General features: G+C 47.7%; 2 protein-coding genes across 2 annotated transcripts; both read left to right on the top strand.

The window, feature by feature from the left end:
- Positions 1 to 1,771: 1,771 nt before the first annotated feature.
- On the top strand, positions 1,772 to 11,432 carry LOC138814500 (ADP-ribosylation factor-like protein 6-interacting protein 1). The gene is made up of 6 exons (XM_070003399.1): positions 1,772 to 1,906; positions 3,854 to 3,987; positions 4,752 to 4,871; positions 7,449 to 7,566; positions 9,436 to 9,520; positions 9,872 to 11,432. The coding sequence occupies exons 1-6, from the start codon at positions 1,871 to 1,873 to the stop codon at positions 9,988 to 9,990; spliced, it is 612 nt and encodes a 203-aa protein (XP_069859500.1). The 5' UTR covers positions 1,772 to 1,870; the 3' UTR covers positions 9,991 to 11,432.
- Positions 11,433 to 13,249: 1,817 nt separating this feature from the next.
- LOC138814501 (small ribosomal subunit protein uS8) lies at positions 13,250 to 18,288 on the top strand. The gene is made up of 5 exons (XM_070003401.1): positions 13,250 to 13,332; positions 14,245 to 14,382; positions 14,671 to 14,750; positions 16,759 to 16,844; positions 18,157 to 18,288. The coding sequence occupies exons 2-5, from the start codon at positions 14,250 to 14,252 to the stop codon at positions 18,248 to 18,250; spliced, it is 393 nt and encodes a 130-aa protein (XP_069859502.1). The 5' UTR covers positions 13,250 to 13,332; positions 14,245 to 14,249; the 3' UTR covers positions 18,251 to 18,288.
- Positions 18,289 to 18,724: the final 436 nt, after the last annotated feature.

Genomic DNA, 18,724 nt, shown 5'->3' on the forward strand with positions numbered 1-18,724 from the left:
AGTAAAAACTCCAGATTCTTACTGACAGATGCATATTCCTTCAGAACTCTGAAGGAAAACAGGAAATGTTCTGAAGATTGCATTTCTTGCTGCTAGATTCCTCTAGAAGGATTTAACAGCTTAATCATCCTGCATATTTTGAAAATTCACTTCCTTTGTGGTACAAAAACACAGAAGAAAGCTGGCCACGTGCCAGTGGCTTACTCCAATACTAGCTACTCAGGAGGCAGTGATCTGAGGATTGAGGTTTGAGACTGGGAAGGAGGGGTGGGGGGAAAGACAGTGGCTCAGTGATAGGGTACAAATATGATAGGGCAAAAATGCTGAGGGGCAGTGCTCAGGCCCTGAGTTCAAGCCTCAGTACCAGGAGGACCAAGACATGTCATGCTCCAGAAAAACTGCTGCTTTTACCCACCTTTCTTCTTAGGTTGTACACCGGGAACTTGAGTAAAAAACAAGTATTCTGTAGCAACAGCTGAGCTCACAAAGTAGCTCTGCTTTTAAAGCTTAATGCAGGCTCTCCTTTGGAAGTGGGTATTAAGTCACTCACCCCGCAGTGAGGGCTTGCGTCCTTTTAAGTTTTCTTGTGAAGAAGTGGCAGACGGCTTGCTCCTCCAACACATTTCAGGGCGTGAAGATCTTCCCCAGGGTGTGAGGGGGAGGGGGGTCCCAACAGCTGACTGGACAACCTGTCTTCGACCCCAACATTTCCTCATGCGAAGGCTTCACCGAAGTGCTGGCACTGGTGCAGATGTTCCCCTTTCAGACCCCACTCTTCAAAAACGATCCGTGGCCAAACAAACACCTTTCCAGGACACTCAGTCCTTCCGCCTTTTGCTCCTTCATTCAGGGGGCAGTTTGTGACCTGTTTGCTGATTTCTAGAACATTTCTTCCCGACTTGCCTCAACTTTCCAAAACCTGGCAGGCACTTGGAAATCATTTAAATTCAAATCCCATCACAAGTCGACCATTCGGGGGTAAAAGCGACTCGATCCGACACACCCGGAGAGACCACCCTTTCGGCGGAATTTTGCATTCAACAAACACAGCCCGTCGGTACGGTGTGCCGAGACGCTGGTTGGCGGCGTCAGCGCAGCCGACTTCCTCCAGCGCCCACCCCCCAAACGGCCGGAAAACATACAGCAGGCCCTGGGTGGACAGGACTTCCCGGGAACACCGCCGGGTCAGGAGGTCACGGTGGAAGCCGGGGCGGGGCGGGAGGCGGCAGCCTCGACCCTCCGCCCCCTCCGCCACGGCCGGGCCGGGGGGTGCCGGCTGCACGGTTCCCCCCACCAACAGGCGGGCGGCCGCCGGCGCTCAGCTGTCCCGTGTCCATCCTCCTCCCGGCGTGGCACACTTCTTCCACTCGGGTTTTCCGACCGCGGCTCCATCACCCCCCGCCGGTTCCCCGACGCAACCCAGGTGGGAACCAGAGCCCCCGGGGCGGAAGGGGAAGGTGGGGAAGGTCAAGACCGCGCCCCCCCCACCCCACCCCCCGGCGGCGGCAGTTGAACGGCTTCCGGCCGCCGTGGGCGGGGCACGCCCCCCTGGACGCTGATTGGTCAGCGTCCCTCCGTCTGGGGGCGGGGGAGGGGAGGCTGCCTCGGCTCTCCTCTCTCTCCTTTGACCTGGATTTCAAGCCATGCGCTGTGCAGCGGTTGGTCTAACTTCCCCGGAGGCTGAGCTCGAATGGTCCAATGAGAAGCGAGCCTCGCAAAGGCTGTCGGGAACGACGGCCGGCCTATATAAGCGGCCCGCGGGGCGTTCCCCCGCGTTGGGGTCGCCGTGCGGAGTGTGGTGGGCTGTTGAGTCTGACGGTGGCTGCCGCTCGTTCGCTCGCTCGCTTCCTCGCTTGTTCGCTCAGGAACGATGGCGGAGGGAGATAACCGATGTACCAACCTGCTGGTGAGTCCTGGGTGCCCGTCCGTCAGGAGGCGTCCAGGCTTGAGTGGGCTCGGCGGGGCCGGGCCCGCCGTTCGCGGGGTTCCCGGATCCGGCCCTGACGCGTGTCTCCGGGGCTCCCGGGGGCGGGGGGCGGGCTGTCACCGGTCCGGTAGACCCCGAACGTCCCCTATGGGGGCTCGCGTTGAATGACACGAGTAGGGTCGGGGGCTGGCGGCCGGAAGTGAACCTGGGGTGCAGACGGAGCCGCGGAGGCCTTGTCGGTGGCTTTCGGAACCCCCGGGCCCGCCGCGGGCTCCTCCCTCCTCCCCCTCGGGGATCTGAACTTGCCTTCGTGCTTCCCTAAAAACCTGCGCCGGCGTGGAAGGTCAAAGGTTGCCGCGGAGGAGGGGAGAACTGGCACCACCTGCCTCGGCGGAGACCCGCGGGTGGGGTCCAGCCGCCCGGGCCGCGGCGGGCGCGGAGGGGGGGTGGTGGGGGGTCACAGGGTACTGGAGACTACCTTTAGAGCAATCGGGGAGGCCGGGGAAGTGCGGGAGGCAGGGTCCGGGGAGGACAGACGTAGTACGCTACAAAATTGATCGCACCGTCTAGGCAAGGATGGGAAGGTAGTTTTGCATTTCAACATTAGGCTTCTCCTCCCCTCCCCGACCCCCCCCCCCCCCCCCCCCCGGTCCATAAGAGGCAGCGGTGTACCGGAGTGGGGAAGAGAAACCAAACTTCACTTTGGGCTGGTGCACCTCTAAGATCCCTCATAGATGAGTGCATTGAACTTTTGGCTGTGCCTGATTGTCTCTGTGCGTTGGTTTTTATAAGCTCATGGCCTCTTCTACACTCACACCCCCGTGGTTTCCTTTAAAAAAATTTTTTTTTCCCCTCATGGCTCCTTTATTTAAGAGGATTAGCTTAGACACAAAGTAGTTGCCCAGGTTTGTTGTGTTGAAATGGCAGATCCTGGCATAGAGATCATGATTCCCCCAGCCCAACTAGTCCTTCCTGCAAAGCAGTCATTATGACATTAAGAAAAGCGAGCCTCTGGCCTTGGGAGTTCTGGCGTTCCAGTCTGCTAACCACAGGGCATCTCAGTTTCTTCGTCTGTAAAACAGAAATAGTAGCAATACCTTTTTGGGTTTGGGGAAAAGTTAGTTGAAGTGTAAACATATAAAACAGTTTTCCTGGGACATGAAGTCAGGAATTTTGAGGCTACCCTGGTGACAATTGTATAGCACAGACAAGATCTTTATTAAAATGAATGTGAATTATATCCAATTTGCATATTTCCCAGTGATGAATGTACCCAAATACCTGCTGAACCCCTTTTTTTTTCCTGCCATAGATCAGCTCAAGGGCTTTTGAGACATTGGCTCATTCTGGAGGTGTGCCTTGGCTGTCAGATTTGCTGGGCAGTTGGAAGTCTAGTGGAATTCCTTGATAAGTGTTCAGAAACAGTGTTGAGGAGATACCATTGGGTTCAAAGTGTCGTATGTAATTAGGGAAAGTGGATGGATTTCCTTACTTCTGCACTGACTGCCAATGTTTGATTCTAGCACAAAGAGCTATTTTAGAGAATGAATGTGCTGTTCAGGGAAAGCTTTCCTAATGGGTTTAGAAGGGTTTAAATCAATGAAAGGACAAAACAGCAGATCAATTCTAACCACCTGAAATAAACAAACTTTAACCTTGAGCAATGCCCTGTGACTCTTTGTTTATGAATTTTGGGAGATTAGTTAACTGTGTTGGGCTCTTTTTGTTTCAAATTCTTTAAGAGTTAGGGTTTGAGCCATTAAAGTTTAGGGTGTTTTTTTCCTTCCCCGTTTCTCACTGCAGAGATCTAGATGATTTAAGACAGTGAATCGCTTAAGAGGTGTTATTGTATTCAGTGCCTTGGAAGAATCTTAGTCTGTAGGAGCCACAAAGGGTATGATCACATTAAATGTGGGTCCTCTGTAGGCTGCAGAAACTGCGAATCTGGAGGAGCAGCTGCAAGGATGGGGAGAAGTGATGCTGGTAGCTGATAAAGTCCTGCGGTGGGAGAGAGCCTGCTTCCCACCTGCCATCATTGGTGTGGTCTCTCTGGTGTTTCTGTAAGTCAGCTATTGGATTACTCGGCTATGTAATACATAAACCCTAAAGAAGTCTCTTCTCATAGGCTCGTTACCTAGACTTATGCAAATGCAACCTATTCCAATTCAATAAATCATGACTCTTAACTTGCCTCAACCCCCCTTCCCTGACTTTTTTTTTGGGGTTAGTCGTGGGGCTTGGGCTCGGCTTGGGCGCTGTCCCTGCGCTCTTTAGCTCAAGGCGAGTGCTCTACTGCTTGAGCCACAGCACCACTTCCCTTTTTTTTTTTTTTTGCCTTTCCTGGGCTTGAACTCAGGACCTGGGAGCTGTCCCTGAGCTTTTGTGCCCAAGGCTAATGCTCTGCCACTTGAGCCACAGCTCCACTTATGGCTGTTTGATGATTAATTGGAGAGTCTCATAGTTTCCTGCCTGGGTTAGCCTCTAACCTGCAAGCCTCAAATCTCAGCCTCCTGAGAAGCTAGGATTATAGCCATGAACCACCAATGCCTGGCCTTATTCTTAACAAGCATTGAGGACCCAAAAGAGCTTCTAATTTTTTATCTTTTCAGTAACTGTAACATGACATCATGATGTAATGAAGCCTCTGGAAAAACCACTCAGTGAAAATGTGCAAATGACAGCAGATGCTGGCTCTCAGAACCTTGGACTGAGGGAATAAAGTCTTCGGTTAGGAAGAATGACTGCGCTTTTCCAACCTCAGCTGATTTCTTTCTTTCTTTCTTTCTTTTTTTTTTTTTTTTTTAAAAAAAAACAACAACAACAGGATTATCTATTATCTAGATCCATCAGTGCTGTCCGGTGTTTCCTGTTTTGTTATGTTTTTATGCTTGGCTGACTACCTTGTTCCTGTTCTGGCGCCCAGGATTTTTGGCTCCAATAAATGGTAAGTGGCAAAGTGACTTGGCAGTCATTTTGGAGAAGTTACTGATTTTGGTGGTTGGACTTATATGCTATAGTCAAGTGTAGACAATTCTGTAGCCATCAGGTATCATCAGATACACTTATTATTTTTATGTGATACTGAGGCATTGAGCCCAGGGCCTCATGCATGCCTGGCAAGCACTCTACTGCTGAGCTACATTCTTAGACCCACATTTATTACTTTTATGTGAGGAATTTCTTAGCTGATTTCAGCTAGAAATCATGGATTTCCAGTGCTTACATCTCCATAGATCCTTTATGATCAACCATAGGCTTAATAGAGCTCATGTTTTCTTTTGAGTTTTTTTTCAAAGTCATGTTTCTGATGGAACTCAGTGTGCTTTCCATAATCGTTGCAAATTTACATTTGCATTGATATTTAAGATAGTGGTATAATACCAGCTTCACAAATGAATGAATATGAAAGCTAGTTAGTTTTGATCCACATTCATTTAATGTTACTGTTTTGTGGTGCTGAGGGTGGAGCCCAGAGCCTCATACATGCTACAGACACACTGTACCCTGTAGCTTCATCTCAGCCCTCATTTAGCAAATCTGTATTAAACAGCTGATCTTTCAGAGTCCTAGATATTGTGACATACTGTGACCTTTTCATTTTCAGATTGCTGGTGGGTTTAAGACGAAGTTGCTGGTACATTGACGTAGTTAGCCAAATGCATAGCAAATGCATAGCTCAGAAGATGCACGCTGTATACAAGTGGTGATTGCTCTGGTTCATACCATTCACTGTGTGATTGTTTTGTGTTCCTAAGATGATTGTTATATAGTCAGGATCATATGAAAATGACTTTAACTTCTCTCTACATTGTTGAATTTCTCACCTTTCATCCAAATAACCCAGTTGCTAGCAGTCTTACTTCTCAGTGTAGAATGTTGCTTAGCATTCGGGCATGTGTGAACACATACATATACTCCCTCACACACACTTTGGTCCCCATTATAGGGTGTGTGTGAGCATTTCCCCAAGTGAGCCATACTACATGTTGGAATGGATTCTTTCTTGTTTATTTATTTTACATTAGATTTCTACTTGTGCCTTTAGAGTTTTTTGTTTGTTTTTTGTCTGCCAAGGGGCTTGAACTCTGGGCCTGAACGCTGTCCCTCAGCTCTTCAGCTCAAAGCTAATGCTCTACCTCTTGAGCCATAGCACCGCTTCAAGTTTTCTGAATGGTTTATTGGAGATAAGAGTCTCAAGGACTTTCCTGCCCAGGCTGGCTATGAACCGTGATCCTCAGATCTCAGCCTCCTGAGATCTAGGCTCTTTAGTTTTTTGTTTTTATTCCCAGATGATAGCAAATAATAACATTTGGGCGAAAAAAGAAGTTTTTTTTTTTTGGTCCGGTCATGGGGCCTGAACTCTGGGCCTGGGCGCTGTCCCTCTGCTCTTCAGCTCAAGGCTAGCACTCTACCACTTTAGCCACAGCGGCACTTCCAGCTTTTTTTTTCTTCTGCTTATGTGGTGCTGAGGAATCAAACCCAGGGCTTCATGCATGCAAGGCAAGCACTCTACCACTGAGCCAACTTCCCAGCCCAAAAGAATTTTAAGTGTGTACTTTGTGGCTCTTTAAGCACACATTCACATTTTGGAAGTGTTTGTGTTAGTTGTGGGCTCAGCATGTTTCCCTCACTGGATGGGTTGGTAATGGGACGAGGTTCCTGGTGATCAGTTCAGTGCAAGAGACATAGTCTGGGCCTTGCACAGGCTACAAGTCTAAGCGCTCTAGCATTGAGCCCCACCGCAGCCCTACTGGGCAATTTGTGTTATTTCATCTCAGTGGAATGATGTTGTGGGAAAGAAGCACAGAGACACCATTTAGCCTTGACCGTGGGCAACATAGAAGGGCTAATCAGTTGCAAGAAGTTCCTGGGCTTTGTAGAATCCTTGTCAGTTTGCAGCTGCAATTTCCCTGGAGGCCTGGAGGAGGGAAGGTCATCCTACCTACCATCAGCCTGTAAGTGTGCAGCAAAGACCATACAGGCTTGTTTGTTTGCTTTTAAAATCAGCACCTGGAAGAAATAAGGCTTTCTCGGAAGGTCTCACTAGGTTTTTATGGCTCTTTAATTTCCCTCACTAAAGAACTTGTGTTTGAGCTAGTTCTTACTGCCCGGGCATCAAATGTGTGCAGCCTAGTCGATGTTATGCTTTGAATACCAGTAGTGATATCCTGCTGCAGAGTTTTCAAATACTGAACTTTAGTTGGATGCAGGACGCAGATACAATGCAGGGTTTAATAGAATCTGAAAAATGTATGGTAATAACGTCAGATTTATAAAGTATCTTAAAGGTGCAGTAACTTTTCACCTACATGGAGGTAGTGGTGAACCAATATTTCTATTGAGTCTCTTTAGAAGATAGTCAGGGCTGGTCATGTAGTTCAGTGATAGGGTACTTGCCTAGCATAGCCCAGACTTCAGTCCCCAGAATTGAGCTGGAATTACTTCTTTAAGTCTGTGAGGATGGTATGTTTCTGTGTACTGCAGACACCTGCTTATAACAAAGAGGAAAACTGTTTTTTAGGACTACCGAACAACAGCAGAGATTCCATGAGATTTGCAGCAATCTAGTAAAAACCCGACGCAGAGCTGTGGGCTGGTGGAAACGCCTCTTTACAATAAAGGAAGAGAAGCCTAAAGTGGTACTTTTTAGTCTTATTCTTTCACTTAAGTGTAAAGCAAAATTGTAAGTTTATTTTGGACTTGACTGCAGTCCAGTGATAGCATTTTTGCTTTAATAGTTAAGTAAAAGGTTGGGGGCATGGCTCAGTGGTAGAGCTTCTGCCTGCCCAACTAATGAAAGAGCCCTAGTTCAATCCCAGTACTTCCAAAAAAAAAAAAAAATCGGCACACGTTCTTATTAACCTGGTACAACTTGTAAATGCATTAATAAATACTCAGCTAGGTATTGTAGCACACACCTACAAGCCTCGCACTCGGAAGCCTCAGGCAGGACAATTGAATTTGACATTATCTGACTCCTAGAGAAAAACTGTCTCCAAAAATAATATTTTTCTCTATTAGACTGAATCATTGAAAGTTACAGATTATGTTTTACTCTTTTTTTTTTTTTTGGTGGTGGTCGAAGGGCCTAAATTCAGGGTTTGGGTGCTATACCTGAGCTCTTTTGTTCAAGGCTAGCACTCTACTACTTTGAGCCTCAGCTCTACTTCCTGTTTTCTGGTGTTGAATTGGAGATAAGAGACTCATGGACTTTTCTGCCCAGACTGACTTCAAATCACAATCATCAGATATTAGCTGCCTCTGTAGCTATGATTACAGGTGTGAGCCACCAGCACCTGGCTAATTTTTTTATTATAGTTGGCAGTTTTGTTTCTTTTTGCCTTTTTGTGTGTATGGTATTTGAGGTGTTTTTTTTTTTTTTTTTTTCTAATTCAGGTGTTGGCTTGCTTTGCAACACTCCAAACACTTGAGCCCAACCCTAGCTTTTTTGTTTTACTTTTCAGGTAGAGTCTCAGACTTTTCTGAGAGCTGGCCATAGACTGTGATCCTTCTGTATAGCTGGAACTACAGGCATACACTACCACATTCAAGTTGGCTTTGTGAGATAGTCTCAACTAGCTTTTTTGCCCAGGCTGGCTTTTGAACCACAATCCTCCTGTAGGGATTATGGACATGCCTAGCCTGTTTCTTTTTCTTGCTGAAGAAAGTACACTCTTAACAACACAACACTCTCAGCTTTACATGAATCAATAAACTTATTGATTGGTAGATAGCATAATTTACATTGTGAAACATTTAATCTATACATAGACTTACAGTCTAAGAGGAAATGCAAATCAAGTCTTATAAAGTAAATCTGAGTTTTTTTTATAGGTTTTGTAGATGGCATAGATTTATTTATTTTTTGTCAGTTGTAGGGCTTGAACTCTGGGCTGGGCGCTGTCCCTCAGCTCTTCAACTCAAGGCAAGGGCTGTACCACTTGAACCGTAGCGCCACTTCTGGTTTTCTGGTGTTTAGTTGGAGATGAGTCTCATGGATTTTCCTCCCCAGGCTGGCTTTGAACCACGATCCTCAGATCTCAGCCTCCTGAGTAGCTAGGATTACAGGTGTGAGCCACTGGCGCCCAGCTCTTTTTCTAACCTTTGAACAGTTAAAGTTGTGTTATGTTTGACTTTTTTTTTTTTTTTGGCTAGTGCAGGGGCTTGAACTCCGGGCCTGGGCTGTGTCTCTGAGTTTCTTTTGCTCACAGGTAGCACTTTACCACTTGAGTCACAATGCTACTTCTGGATTTTTCTGTTTACATGGTATAAGGAATTGAGTCCAAGGCTTCATACATGCTAGGCAAACACTACCACTAAGCCACATTCCTAGCTCCTGGTTTTTGTTATTAGCATACATTAACTACATGAGAGAAGGGTATTCATGGAGACATTTCTATGTCATGATGTTTTGATGTATGTACACGTGGGAAAATGGTGACACTAACTTGCTAAGTAGCCGATCAGGTCTGTTCTTGGGATTGATAACTTTTCATTTCCTTTGCTAGTACTTCCTGGGCATGATCATCCTTCTTTCTGCTGTGGCTTGGGTGGGACAGCAGGTCCACAACCTCCTCCTCACCTACTTGATTGGTAAGTCTGTGCAGATCAACTACAGGCACATGGTGGTCAGAGAGGTCCAACTGCAGGTTGGCCAATAAACAAATACCCAAGTATTTACCAGGTTTAAGAAACTGGCCAGGGTACTTGGGGGAGATGGGAAGGTGATTGAGGACTGATGGTCCTTGGTTTCAGGAAGAGGGAAAGGCAGCTTCCTAACCAAGATAGGAAATGATGTGCCAAAAGGAGAGGGATGCAGGAGGGTAGGGGAGCACAGGAGAAGAAGTTTCTGGGCCAGTCCTCATGGGAGCCAGTGGGTTTCACATTGCTTCTAGAGAGTCAGATGTTCATGGCTGCCTCCTAACTTTGTGTGTTGCTTTTAAGTGACTTCCTTGCTACTGCTTCCTGGACTAAATCAACATGGAATCATCTCGAGGTACACTGGAATGGCCAAGAGGGAGATAAACAAGCTTCTCAAGCAAAAGGAAAAGAAAAATGAGTAGAGTGTTGTGGCTCGTGGAGTCCAGCCAGCCCTGAACACTTTCTTCCACGCTATCTGGATTGTACAATGTTACACAGTAGCGCTTTGCTCTCCTTCTCTCTGCCCTTAGTTCATAGGAATTCACACTTGCCCAGTTAGGCCTTGTGCATAGTGTCTTTTAAGTCAAGTGTAGCTGGGTGAGTTCTTGTTAGTTGGCCTTAAAGGGACAACTTGCTAGTGAGTGTGACCTTGATTTTCCTCCCCCAGGATCAGCATTTTGCTTTAGAATAATAGGATGCAGTTAGCAGTGACTTGGGATGCAGGTTGACATGTGCACTAGCTACGTGGACCATAGTGGCCCGTGGCTACAGGAAGCTGCTTCCACAGTCTGCTCCCAAACTGCCTAGCTTCATGAATATAGAGAACACATTTACTACTTGTGAAAAGACCAATCAACATTTAGTCATTCCTCATTCTGTCTCTCGAGCATGGGAGAATGCCCAGGGAACAAATGAAGTGCTTTCCGCACCCTCCTCAGCACGGGTGTCTCCTGTGCCTGTCCAGCGTAGCCATATCTAGGAAACACTGGTGATGTCCCTGTGAAGATTTTGACAGGACTAGAGTGCTCTTCCCCTGGCTTCTGCCTCAAGTTGCTCAGTCCTCAAAGGCTCGGGACTCCTTACTTCAAGATTAGAGTTGGGTTTGTAGCATGCCTGTTAAGGCAAATGCAGTGAGACCTCAAGTCTGCAGTAGGTTAAGACATCTGTGACTTTTACTCCAAGACCAGTCAGTCGGGGCACAAGTCTTCCTATGTTTAGTTCAGATTCTCTGCAGTAGAAAACAATCTACAAATCTTAAGACCACAAAAAGCCTTCAAAAGCATCAGAAATTGTGTTCGGCGGCCACAGGTTTGCATAGGGGTAGCTGGTGTGTTCCTCCACTGTTTCTCAGAAACGGCCGTGGCTGCTGCAGAGAGCAGACTTGGCAGGTTGGCCTTTGATCTAGATGTATGGATTTTGTGACTTGGAAAGCTTCTCAGAAGCACCCTTTCCTCTTAGCCCCTAGGACTTTAGTTGAAATTTGTAGGTTTGAACCCGAGGGCCAAACTGTGACATAGTTGGGAACACTTGGTAGCCTGCTGATTCGCGGTGACTAGTTTTGTGGACAAATTGCACTGATGCTTGTTCACCGGCCCCTGCTGAAGGGCCACCTCCCCTCCTACCCGCTGTAAATTTGCCACCCATCCTGGCTTCCGTGCTGGTTTTTTTTTTTTAATGTGTCCATGACAACTACCTTAATTTTACATGTTTCCTCATTGTAAATAAGCTGTCTTCCTATCTGGATTTGTGTGTGTGTATGTGTGGATACATGTTCTACCAAATGATGTACTTCGGCGGTTTTAATCCTGCATTTCTTCTATTTTGTTTTGTGTAAAAGGGGGAAAATAAAAACATCTGGAATGAGTCCTAGTGTGTCCCTTACGTGGTTACTAAGCCTTGCTCGGCTTAGTTCATGGGATTAGATTTATAAACCCAGGTGGTGAACTGCCTTGCATAGTCATGACACTCTGTGAAGGCACTCTGTAAGAACACAAAGTAGCAACAAGTTCAACTGTGTTCATTCAGCCAATAGCTGGCAGCTGTCCTGTGGGAGGGGAAGCAGTGTGATGGGTGAGGGGGTGGCTGGGGGAGGACAAATGGGGGTTTGGCCTGTCAACACATGGGCCTCAGACCTGGCTGCCTGTTCTACACAATGGTTCTTGGTAAATTGTGGTTGGGTGACATAGAGTTCACACCAGATGGCTGTATCTTTGGATGCAGAGGGAGTAATGCATAGCAGATTAAATTCTGATCTGCTCTAGTGAAGGACTGAGATCTTTCTTTGCAGCCTCCTGGGTGTGGGAGTGACAGCCAGCCCAGGAAACCTCATCCTAAGGTCACCACCTGATGCTTAGGGCTGGTTCTAGGTTTGAATGCAAGGACCTTGCATGTTTTAGGCTTCATGCTGCTACATCAGTCACTCCACCTTTTTATTTAAAAAAAATATTACTAAGATGTTATACCTGACATAAATCAGGTAATGAGTACTGTTTTTTTTTGGGGGGGGCATCTTGGGGCTTAAACTAAGCCTGGGTGCTACCCTTGAGCTTTTGTACTCAAAGCTAGTGCTTCATCAGGAGTTAACAGCTCCACTTCCACCTTTTTGCAATTAACTGGAGATAAAGCGACTCCAGGACTTTTCTCTGCCTGGGCTGGGTGCAAACCATCCTCAGATCTCAGCCTTCTGAATAGGATTACGGGCAATCCATAGCAAATTCCAGAGCAAAATAATATAGCAAGCATCTACAATGTACACGCCAGACACTGGCACCAGGAGTAAATTACCTCATCTGGCTCCAGCTACAACCTTCCTGAGGCACATATTATGACTGCTATTTTTAAAAATAGCAATAAAATAAAACATGTATGAGGGTCCAAAAAGGACACCAGATTGGTTCTCCCGCTGGAGGCCAATGCATCAAGCTCAGTCACCTGATGTGCAGTTTGAAACATGGCCTCACCCTTATTCCCCCCACACAAAAAAACACCGGGCCCCAATAAACTCTAAGATTTGGGAGAGTCAAAAAGGTTATTTTTCTTCTGTACTGGGTGTGAACGTAGGTGCAAGAGCTTGTTAGGTACTGTACCACTGAAGCCGTGCCTGCAGCTCTCCATTAAAGACAGCACATTTTAACTGCCGTGAAAAGGTCTGTAAATCCACAAAGCAAGCAGGATTGTATATGGAAGAAGATAATTTTCCGCCTGAGCTCCTAAACACCCGTCCCAAGAGCCAGGGTCCGCTTCCTGGGAACCTTCCAGTAACACTGTAAATCACAAGTATCAAAGTCAGTTCTACATGGTGAACTGTTATCGCTGTAAAAAAAAAAAAACAGCAAAGTGGCTTTTTGGGTTTTTTTCAAGATCTGGTGGTGGGGCCTGAACTCTGTCCCTCAGGCTAGCGCTTTACCACTTGAGCCACAGCGCCACTTCCAGCTTTTTTCTTTTTGCTTATGTGGTGCTGAGGAACCGAACCCAGGGCCTCATGCATGCAAGGCGAGCGCTCTACCACTGAGCCACTTTCCCAACCCTTTTTGTCCTTTTACATCCTAAATGCTAAAAGGTAGTCGGATCTCCGATGACGGCTCCACCGGGACTCACCTGGGGAGGTCGATTCCATCGACTTTCAACTGCCAACTCCTGAAGCGGCTCCGCCCCTTCTGCGAGGGATGGTTGAGTCACCTGGAAAGTCTCGCGATAGCCCTCCCAGTTCCCATAACTCCGTGCGCTCGCCCCTCCCGCTCTCTTTCCGCCATCTTTCTGTGCCGGTGAGTAACTCTCCGAGGGGCTCCGGTGCCATCCGCCGGCCATCGGCGCCATCCTACGGCCTGAGATTCGGATCCCGTGTCCTAAGAGGCCGTCGGGGGCTTCCTGAGCCGGGGGTCCTGGACTTTGGGGAGCTGGGGCCGTCTGGGGGGAGCGCCATGCCCGGTCCCCGCACGCCCCGCCACGGGGCCCCGGCGGGCACGCAGCTGCGGGCCGTGGGGAGAGGCGGCCGCGGCGGCGGGGCCTGCGGCGCCCGGGGCTGCCCCGGGGACGGTGGCCCGGGAGGGCCGCCCCCGGGAGGGCCTCTCGCCAGCCGGAGCGGGGGCACTTCCGGACTTGGGGCGAGCCGGGGCTGCGGCGGGGCGGGGGGAACGCCGACGTCGGTGCGGGGTGACGGGTTGCTTTTGGCCCACGTCGTTAGGACTTGCACAGAGTTTAGAGTCTGTGGCAGCGTGCGGACATGGGGGAAACGGGAGTCCGGTCCCCTGCAAAGTGACTGTGCGTGTGGCCTGACTCAGGCTGGTGGATGCCGTGGGATGACGTAGACTGGGACGCTGTAAGGATGAAGTCGGGAGATGAATTGACTTGTGAGGGCAGTGCCAGTTACTGGACGCTGCCCAGTTAGGAGACTGGAACACATAGCGACCCGTGTTGAGTAGCTCCCAAGTACACCCGAGTGTATTCATTTGGGCATCTTGACAGTTCCCGCCAGTCCTGAGGTCGTCTTAGTGCAAAATGAATTTTAGTCTTCCAGTCATTCGTGTGCTTCATTCAGCACACATAGATCTGACTCCTCCTGCGATCTGGGACTCTTGGTGTAGATGTAGTGATACTTGGTTAGTAAGTTTTGGCAGGGCAATGATAGGTTTGGCTCTTGGTTGACCCTGAGGATACGTGTGTCTTCCCCCGAGCAGCCATCATGGTGCGCATGAACGTCCTGGCTGACGCCCTCAAGAGCATCAACAATGCTGAGAAGAGAGGCAAACGCCAAGTGCTCATCAGGCCGTGCTCTAAAGTCATCGTCAGGTTCCTCACTGTGATGATGAAGCATGGTAAGTGTGTTGTTGGCTCCGTTTCATTGTGTGGCTGTCAGGGCACATGGCATGTCATTCATGCCTGGGATCTGACATTGAATTTGTGGGTTTTAAATTGTAGCCTGGATTCTTTGGGGTGTTGCTCTCAAAGTGTTATGTAGTACTGTGGGAATGGAAATGAGCAACTCAACTCTACCCAGACTGCCCAAAGGGAAAGATGAGAGAGATGAATCCAGCAGGCGGAAAGGAATACTGGGGTGGTGGAAAATTCGGGTCGCAAACTGAGGCATTGTGTTTGTTCCTTAGGCTACATTGGCGAGTTTGAAATCATTGATGATCACAGAGCTGGGAAAATTGTTGTGAACCTCACAGGCAGATTAAACAAGGTGAGGATGGTTTAACGTTCTTGTCTGGCAAATATTGCATATAGTGCCCTACTGCATCTCATTTGTTCTGTAGAGTTCTCTGCTGGATACTTGGGCTGACTTGTGTGTGAGTGAGTTGTGAGCTGTGTGATGGGTGTTGGGAGAGAAGTTAGCCTTGGTGGTCTGGTACTTGAATCCTGGATGTGGTATGCCCATCCCTGGCTGGAACTTGGCTGGTCGTGGGTGTTTTGAATCTGTCTTGAGTAAGTGGATACCAATATTAGTTAGTACTCAGTTCAGTTTTATTGCATAGGGCTTTACCTGTGTCCTTGAGGTTTGGATTGCGATTGGGGTGAAGACAGGGTTTTTAGCCCTGGCTGGCTGTGAGTTAGCAGTTGTCCTTTCTTGTCTCCAGAGAGGATTATAGGTGAGCTGTATTTATTGCCTGTAGGTTACCAAATTGTCCTGATTATTCTAATCCTTTTCACTTACGGTATAACTGATCCTTGTTCTAGAGTCAGGATGTCAGTATGCACAGGGTATTTTTAAGAGGCTGAAATTGCTAGTCCACCACATGGGAAAACACAACAAATTGCTAAAGACAGGCTTGGTTGATAAAGTGCTCAGTGCAACAGTTCCCATGTTGCTTCCCTGTATGTATAGCAAGCTTGTTTCATGTTAAGTAAAAACTACTGGGATGAAGTCCCAAAGATTTATTGGAGAAGTTGCTAGGCTTGTTGAAAATGCTTTTGTTACAATTGCCACCTCTAATGGGAGAATGGGCTTGGTTTGGCTGCTCTTTCCTGTTTTTAAAATAGAAGGGGGTGCCTTTCTGCTTGCTCTTATGCCTACAGTATCCTGGCCAGTTAGTAACTTGGGTGAGTTGCTTTAGGACAAAACAAATAATGTTTCCATGTTCTCCCAACTTTCAAATCCTGTTATAAATAGAATTTCTTGATGTCCCTCAAGGGATAGCTGCACAGAGCTTGGGTGTTTGATTTTGTTTGGCCTGGGGAAGATGTGCTGAGTGAGTTCTCTGGGTGGATATTTTTCACTGCTGGAAAGGGTCTGGATGCAAAGTAGGTGACTTGTTTGGAAGAGCTTTGATTTCCTCTTAGTATTTCCACTGGTGGGTTGGAGGAGCTGTGATCATGGACAGCAGAGCACAGAACCTCAGCAGCATAATGAGGCAGTTGGGTTCATAGTTAGACAGGCTCTGGGTTCCAGTCTGCTTCAGGGAACTGTGGCTTACAGCTGCTCTGAGACTGGAGGAAGTGCTCCCTTATTTGTGTGCATGCATCTTGGGTGTGCATGCAGGTGTAGAGGAGTGCTCACAGCTAGCTGTCTAACTGCCATCTGAGCCCTCTGCTTGAGGAGCGGAGTTGGTTGCAGTCAGTGTTCTCACATACTCATTTCTTGTGTGTCATGGTAGGAGCCTTTCCACAGTGAGATGCACTGGTGATCTGCAGAGATTTTAGGACTCACAGGGTGACTAGACTGGTGCTCTTGGACAGTGCTTTCTGTTTACAGTAAGGAGCTGCTTTTGCTGCTTGCCTTCTGTCAGGTTAGTTTGCAGGCATGGGCCTGGGCAGCAGGCCACTGCCACAGAAGTATAAAGTGACAGTAGTAGAAGTTCAGTGCTGTGGGGCCTGTGCTCTTTGTTTACTATGCTGAAGGTCGAACCCAGGGCCTTGTATGTGGGTTCCAGGCAACCACTCTCCCACTTTGCACACCTGTGGTCTTCGTTCACTGGAAATGGGAAAGTTTGGTCTGGTCTAGCTCAGTCTCCAGCCTGTACAGTATGGTCCTTTGTTCTGAGACTGCTCTCCAGCTCACAGTAACACCAGCAAGGGACACACATGACTGGGTTTCCACCTTTTCCTTTACTCTCAGCTCCTTATTTTTACTCATATGTGGGTACCGTTGTAGTGTTTGAACCCTGCACTTTCCTGTCAAGTAAGCACAAACACTGAGCTCTGTTGCAGTCAGTTTATATCAAAGACATATTTATTTTTGTTTCCTTTTACAGTGTGGAGTAATCAGCCCCCGGTTTGATCTGCAGCTCAAAGACCTTGAAAAATGGCAGAATAATCTGCTCCCATCCCGTCAATTTGGGTGAGTTGATTTTTATCAGTTAAGAAAGCGTTAATCAGATGAATAACTGGGATAATAATTTGACTTTAGATGAAATACTCTGTATCCTTTTGTTTTTCCTTTTTTTGGTAGGCTTTGAATTCAGGCAGGGCCTCCCATTTACTTGGCAGATGCTCTACCACTTGAACCACAACTCCAGTTCTGCTTTTTTGCTAATTAATTGGAGATAGAATTTTGTGGACTTCTGTCATGGCTGATTTTGAAGTGTAATCTAGCTCAGCCTGTTGAGTAGCTAGGATTTACAGGTGTGAACCACTTTGTGGTTTCATTTTTGGCAGTAATTGCCTTACCAATCAGGTTGCCTTAAAAATCAGCTCACTGCCATATTTATTAAGCTTCGGGTTCTGAGAGGCCCGAGAGCTGAGATGGGGTGTGGCTTCTCATTTGGTTCCGTTTAGAGTAGTTGGACTGTCTGTTTTGGTGTCTTTTGTACAGCAGATGTCCTGCTGAGTGCCCCCTGATGGGAGATTCAAGTCTGATTCCAGGCTTTGGGGAAAATTAGGGGCTGGAAATCTCATGAGTTCCAATTCTTGTTTCCGGGTTTCAAAGTTGTGAGATGATGGCACGTCATAGACTGGCTTTCCTCCTCTTGAAAATGGTCAGGTGAGCCGGGCGCTGGAGGCAGGTGCCTGTGATCCTAGCTGCGCGGGAGGTTGAACGCTGAGGGTGGGGTTTTGAAGCCAGTCTTGGCAGGAAAGCCCATGTGAATTAACTCCAATAAACCACCAAAAAAGCCAGAAATGGAGCTGTGGCTTAAGTGCGAGAGCATTAGCTTTGAGCATAAAGCTCGAGTGCTGAGGCCCCAGAACTGAACAAAAACAAAAGGGTTGGTAGGTGATAATTAAGACAGCCTGCCATCCAGTACTTGTTTTGAGGACTAAGTTACTCTAAAGGTTTAGGTTTCACAGTACATGTTTAAGATGTCGTCACCTAATTCTCTCTGAAGGCTTTTAGGATGTAAAACAACAAAAGTTTCTTCATTGTAGCTAAAAACTTAGTGTCCTTGAGAATGGTTGAATCCATTTTCTCCTCACTGTGTTAAGTGTACAGTGTCACTTCTGTGTTCTGTGCACAAGACTTGTCAAGTCTACAGCAAGTGGCACAGTCATTTCACACTTTGAAGCTCCTGGTGCTTGAATAGTCCATGTCTCCTGCCCGGGAGTGAGTAATGGGAGCATATTTTAGGCTCTCTGAGTTTTACCTTTGTTTTCTAGTGAGCTGCAGTCCTGAGGGTGGTCAGTGTTGAACTCACCGCATGTCTCTTCCTCCCTAGCTTCATCGTTCTGACCACCTCAGCTGGCATCATGGACCACGAAGAAGCAAGACGGAAACACACAGGAGGGAAAATCCTGGGATTCTTTTTCTAGGGATTAACACATGCATATAAATAAAACACCTCAGTGGACTCCGCTTCTGCTCGTGGTTTTGAGCTCTTGCAAGAGTACAGCCAGTGGTTTGCACTGTTCTCTGAAGAGTTCGAGCAGGCCTGGGGAAGTGTCTGGCCCAGGATGATAGAGTGTGGGTTGGGGTTCAGGTTTGAGTTCCTCTTCTTCCTCGGGAGGACTGGTGTAGCCTAACATGGAGTAGTGCTGCAGATAGTCTTCAGTACACACCCTATCTTGAAGCGCAGGTGGTTACGCCACCCACCACTTCTCCTGTAGATGGGGTCCTGTCATCTGTTGCAGGCGGGATGTGGCTCCTCACCTTCTGCCCGGCTTCTGGGCAGGGCTGACCCTCAGCCTCCTGCCACTGAATGATTTCTTTGCACCTTGAGCAGTTAGAGGATCTCTGGGTAAAAGGCATTTTATTTTGCCACAAATGCTGAGATTTTGCATGTAATA

The sequence above is a fragment of the Dipodomys merriami genome, unplaced genomic scaffold (assembly GCF_024711535.1).
Source record: "Dipodomys merriami isolate MVZ:Mamm:240054 unplaced genomic scaffold, mDipMer1.0.p SCAF_60, whole genome shotgun sequence".
NCBI lineage: Eukaryota > Metazoa > Chordata > Mammalia > Rodentia > Heteromyidae > Dipodomys > Dipodomys merriami.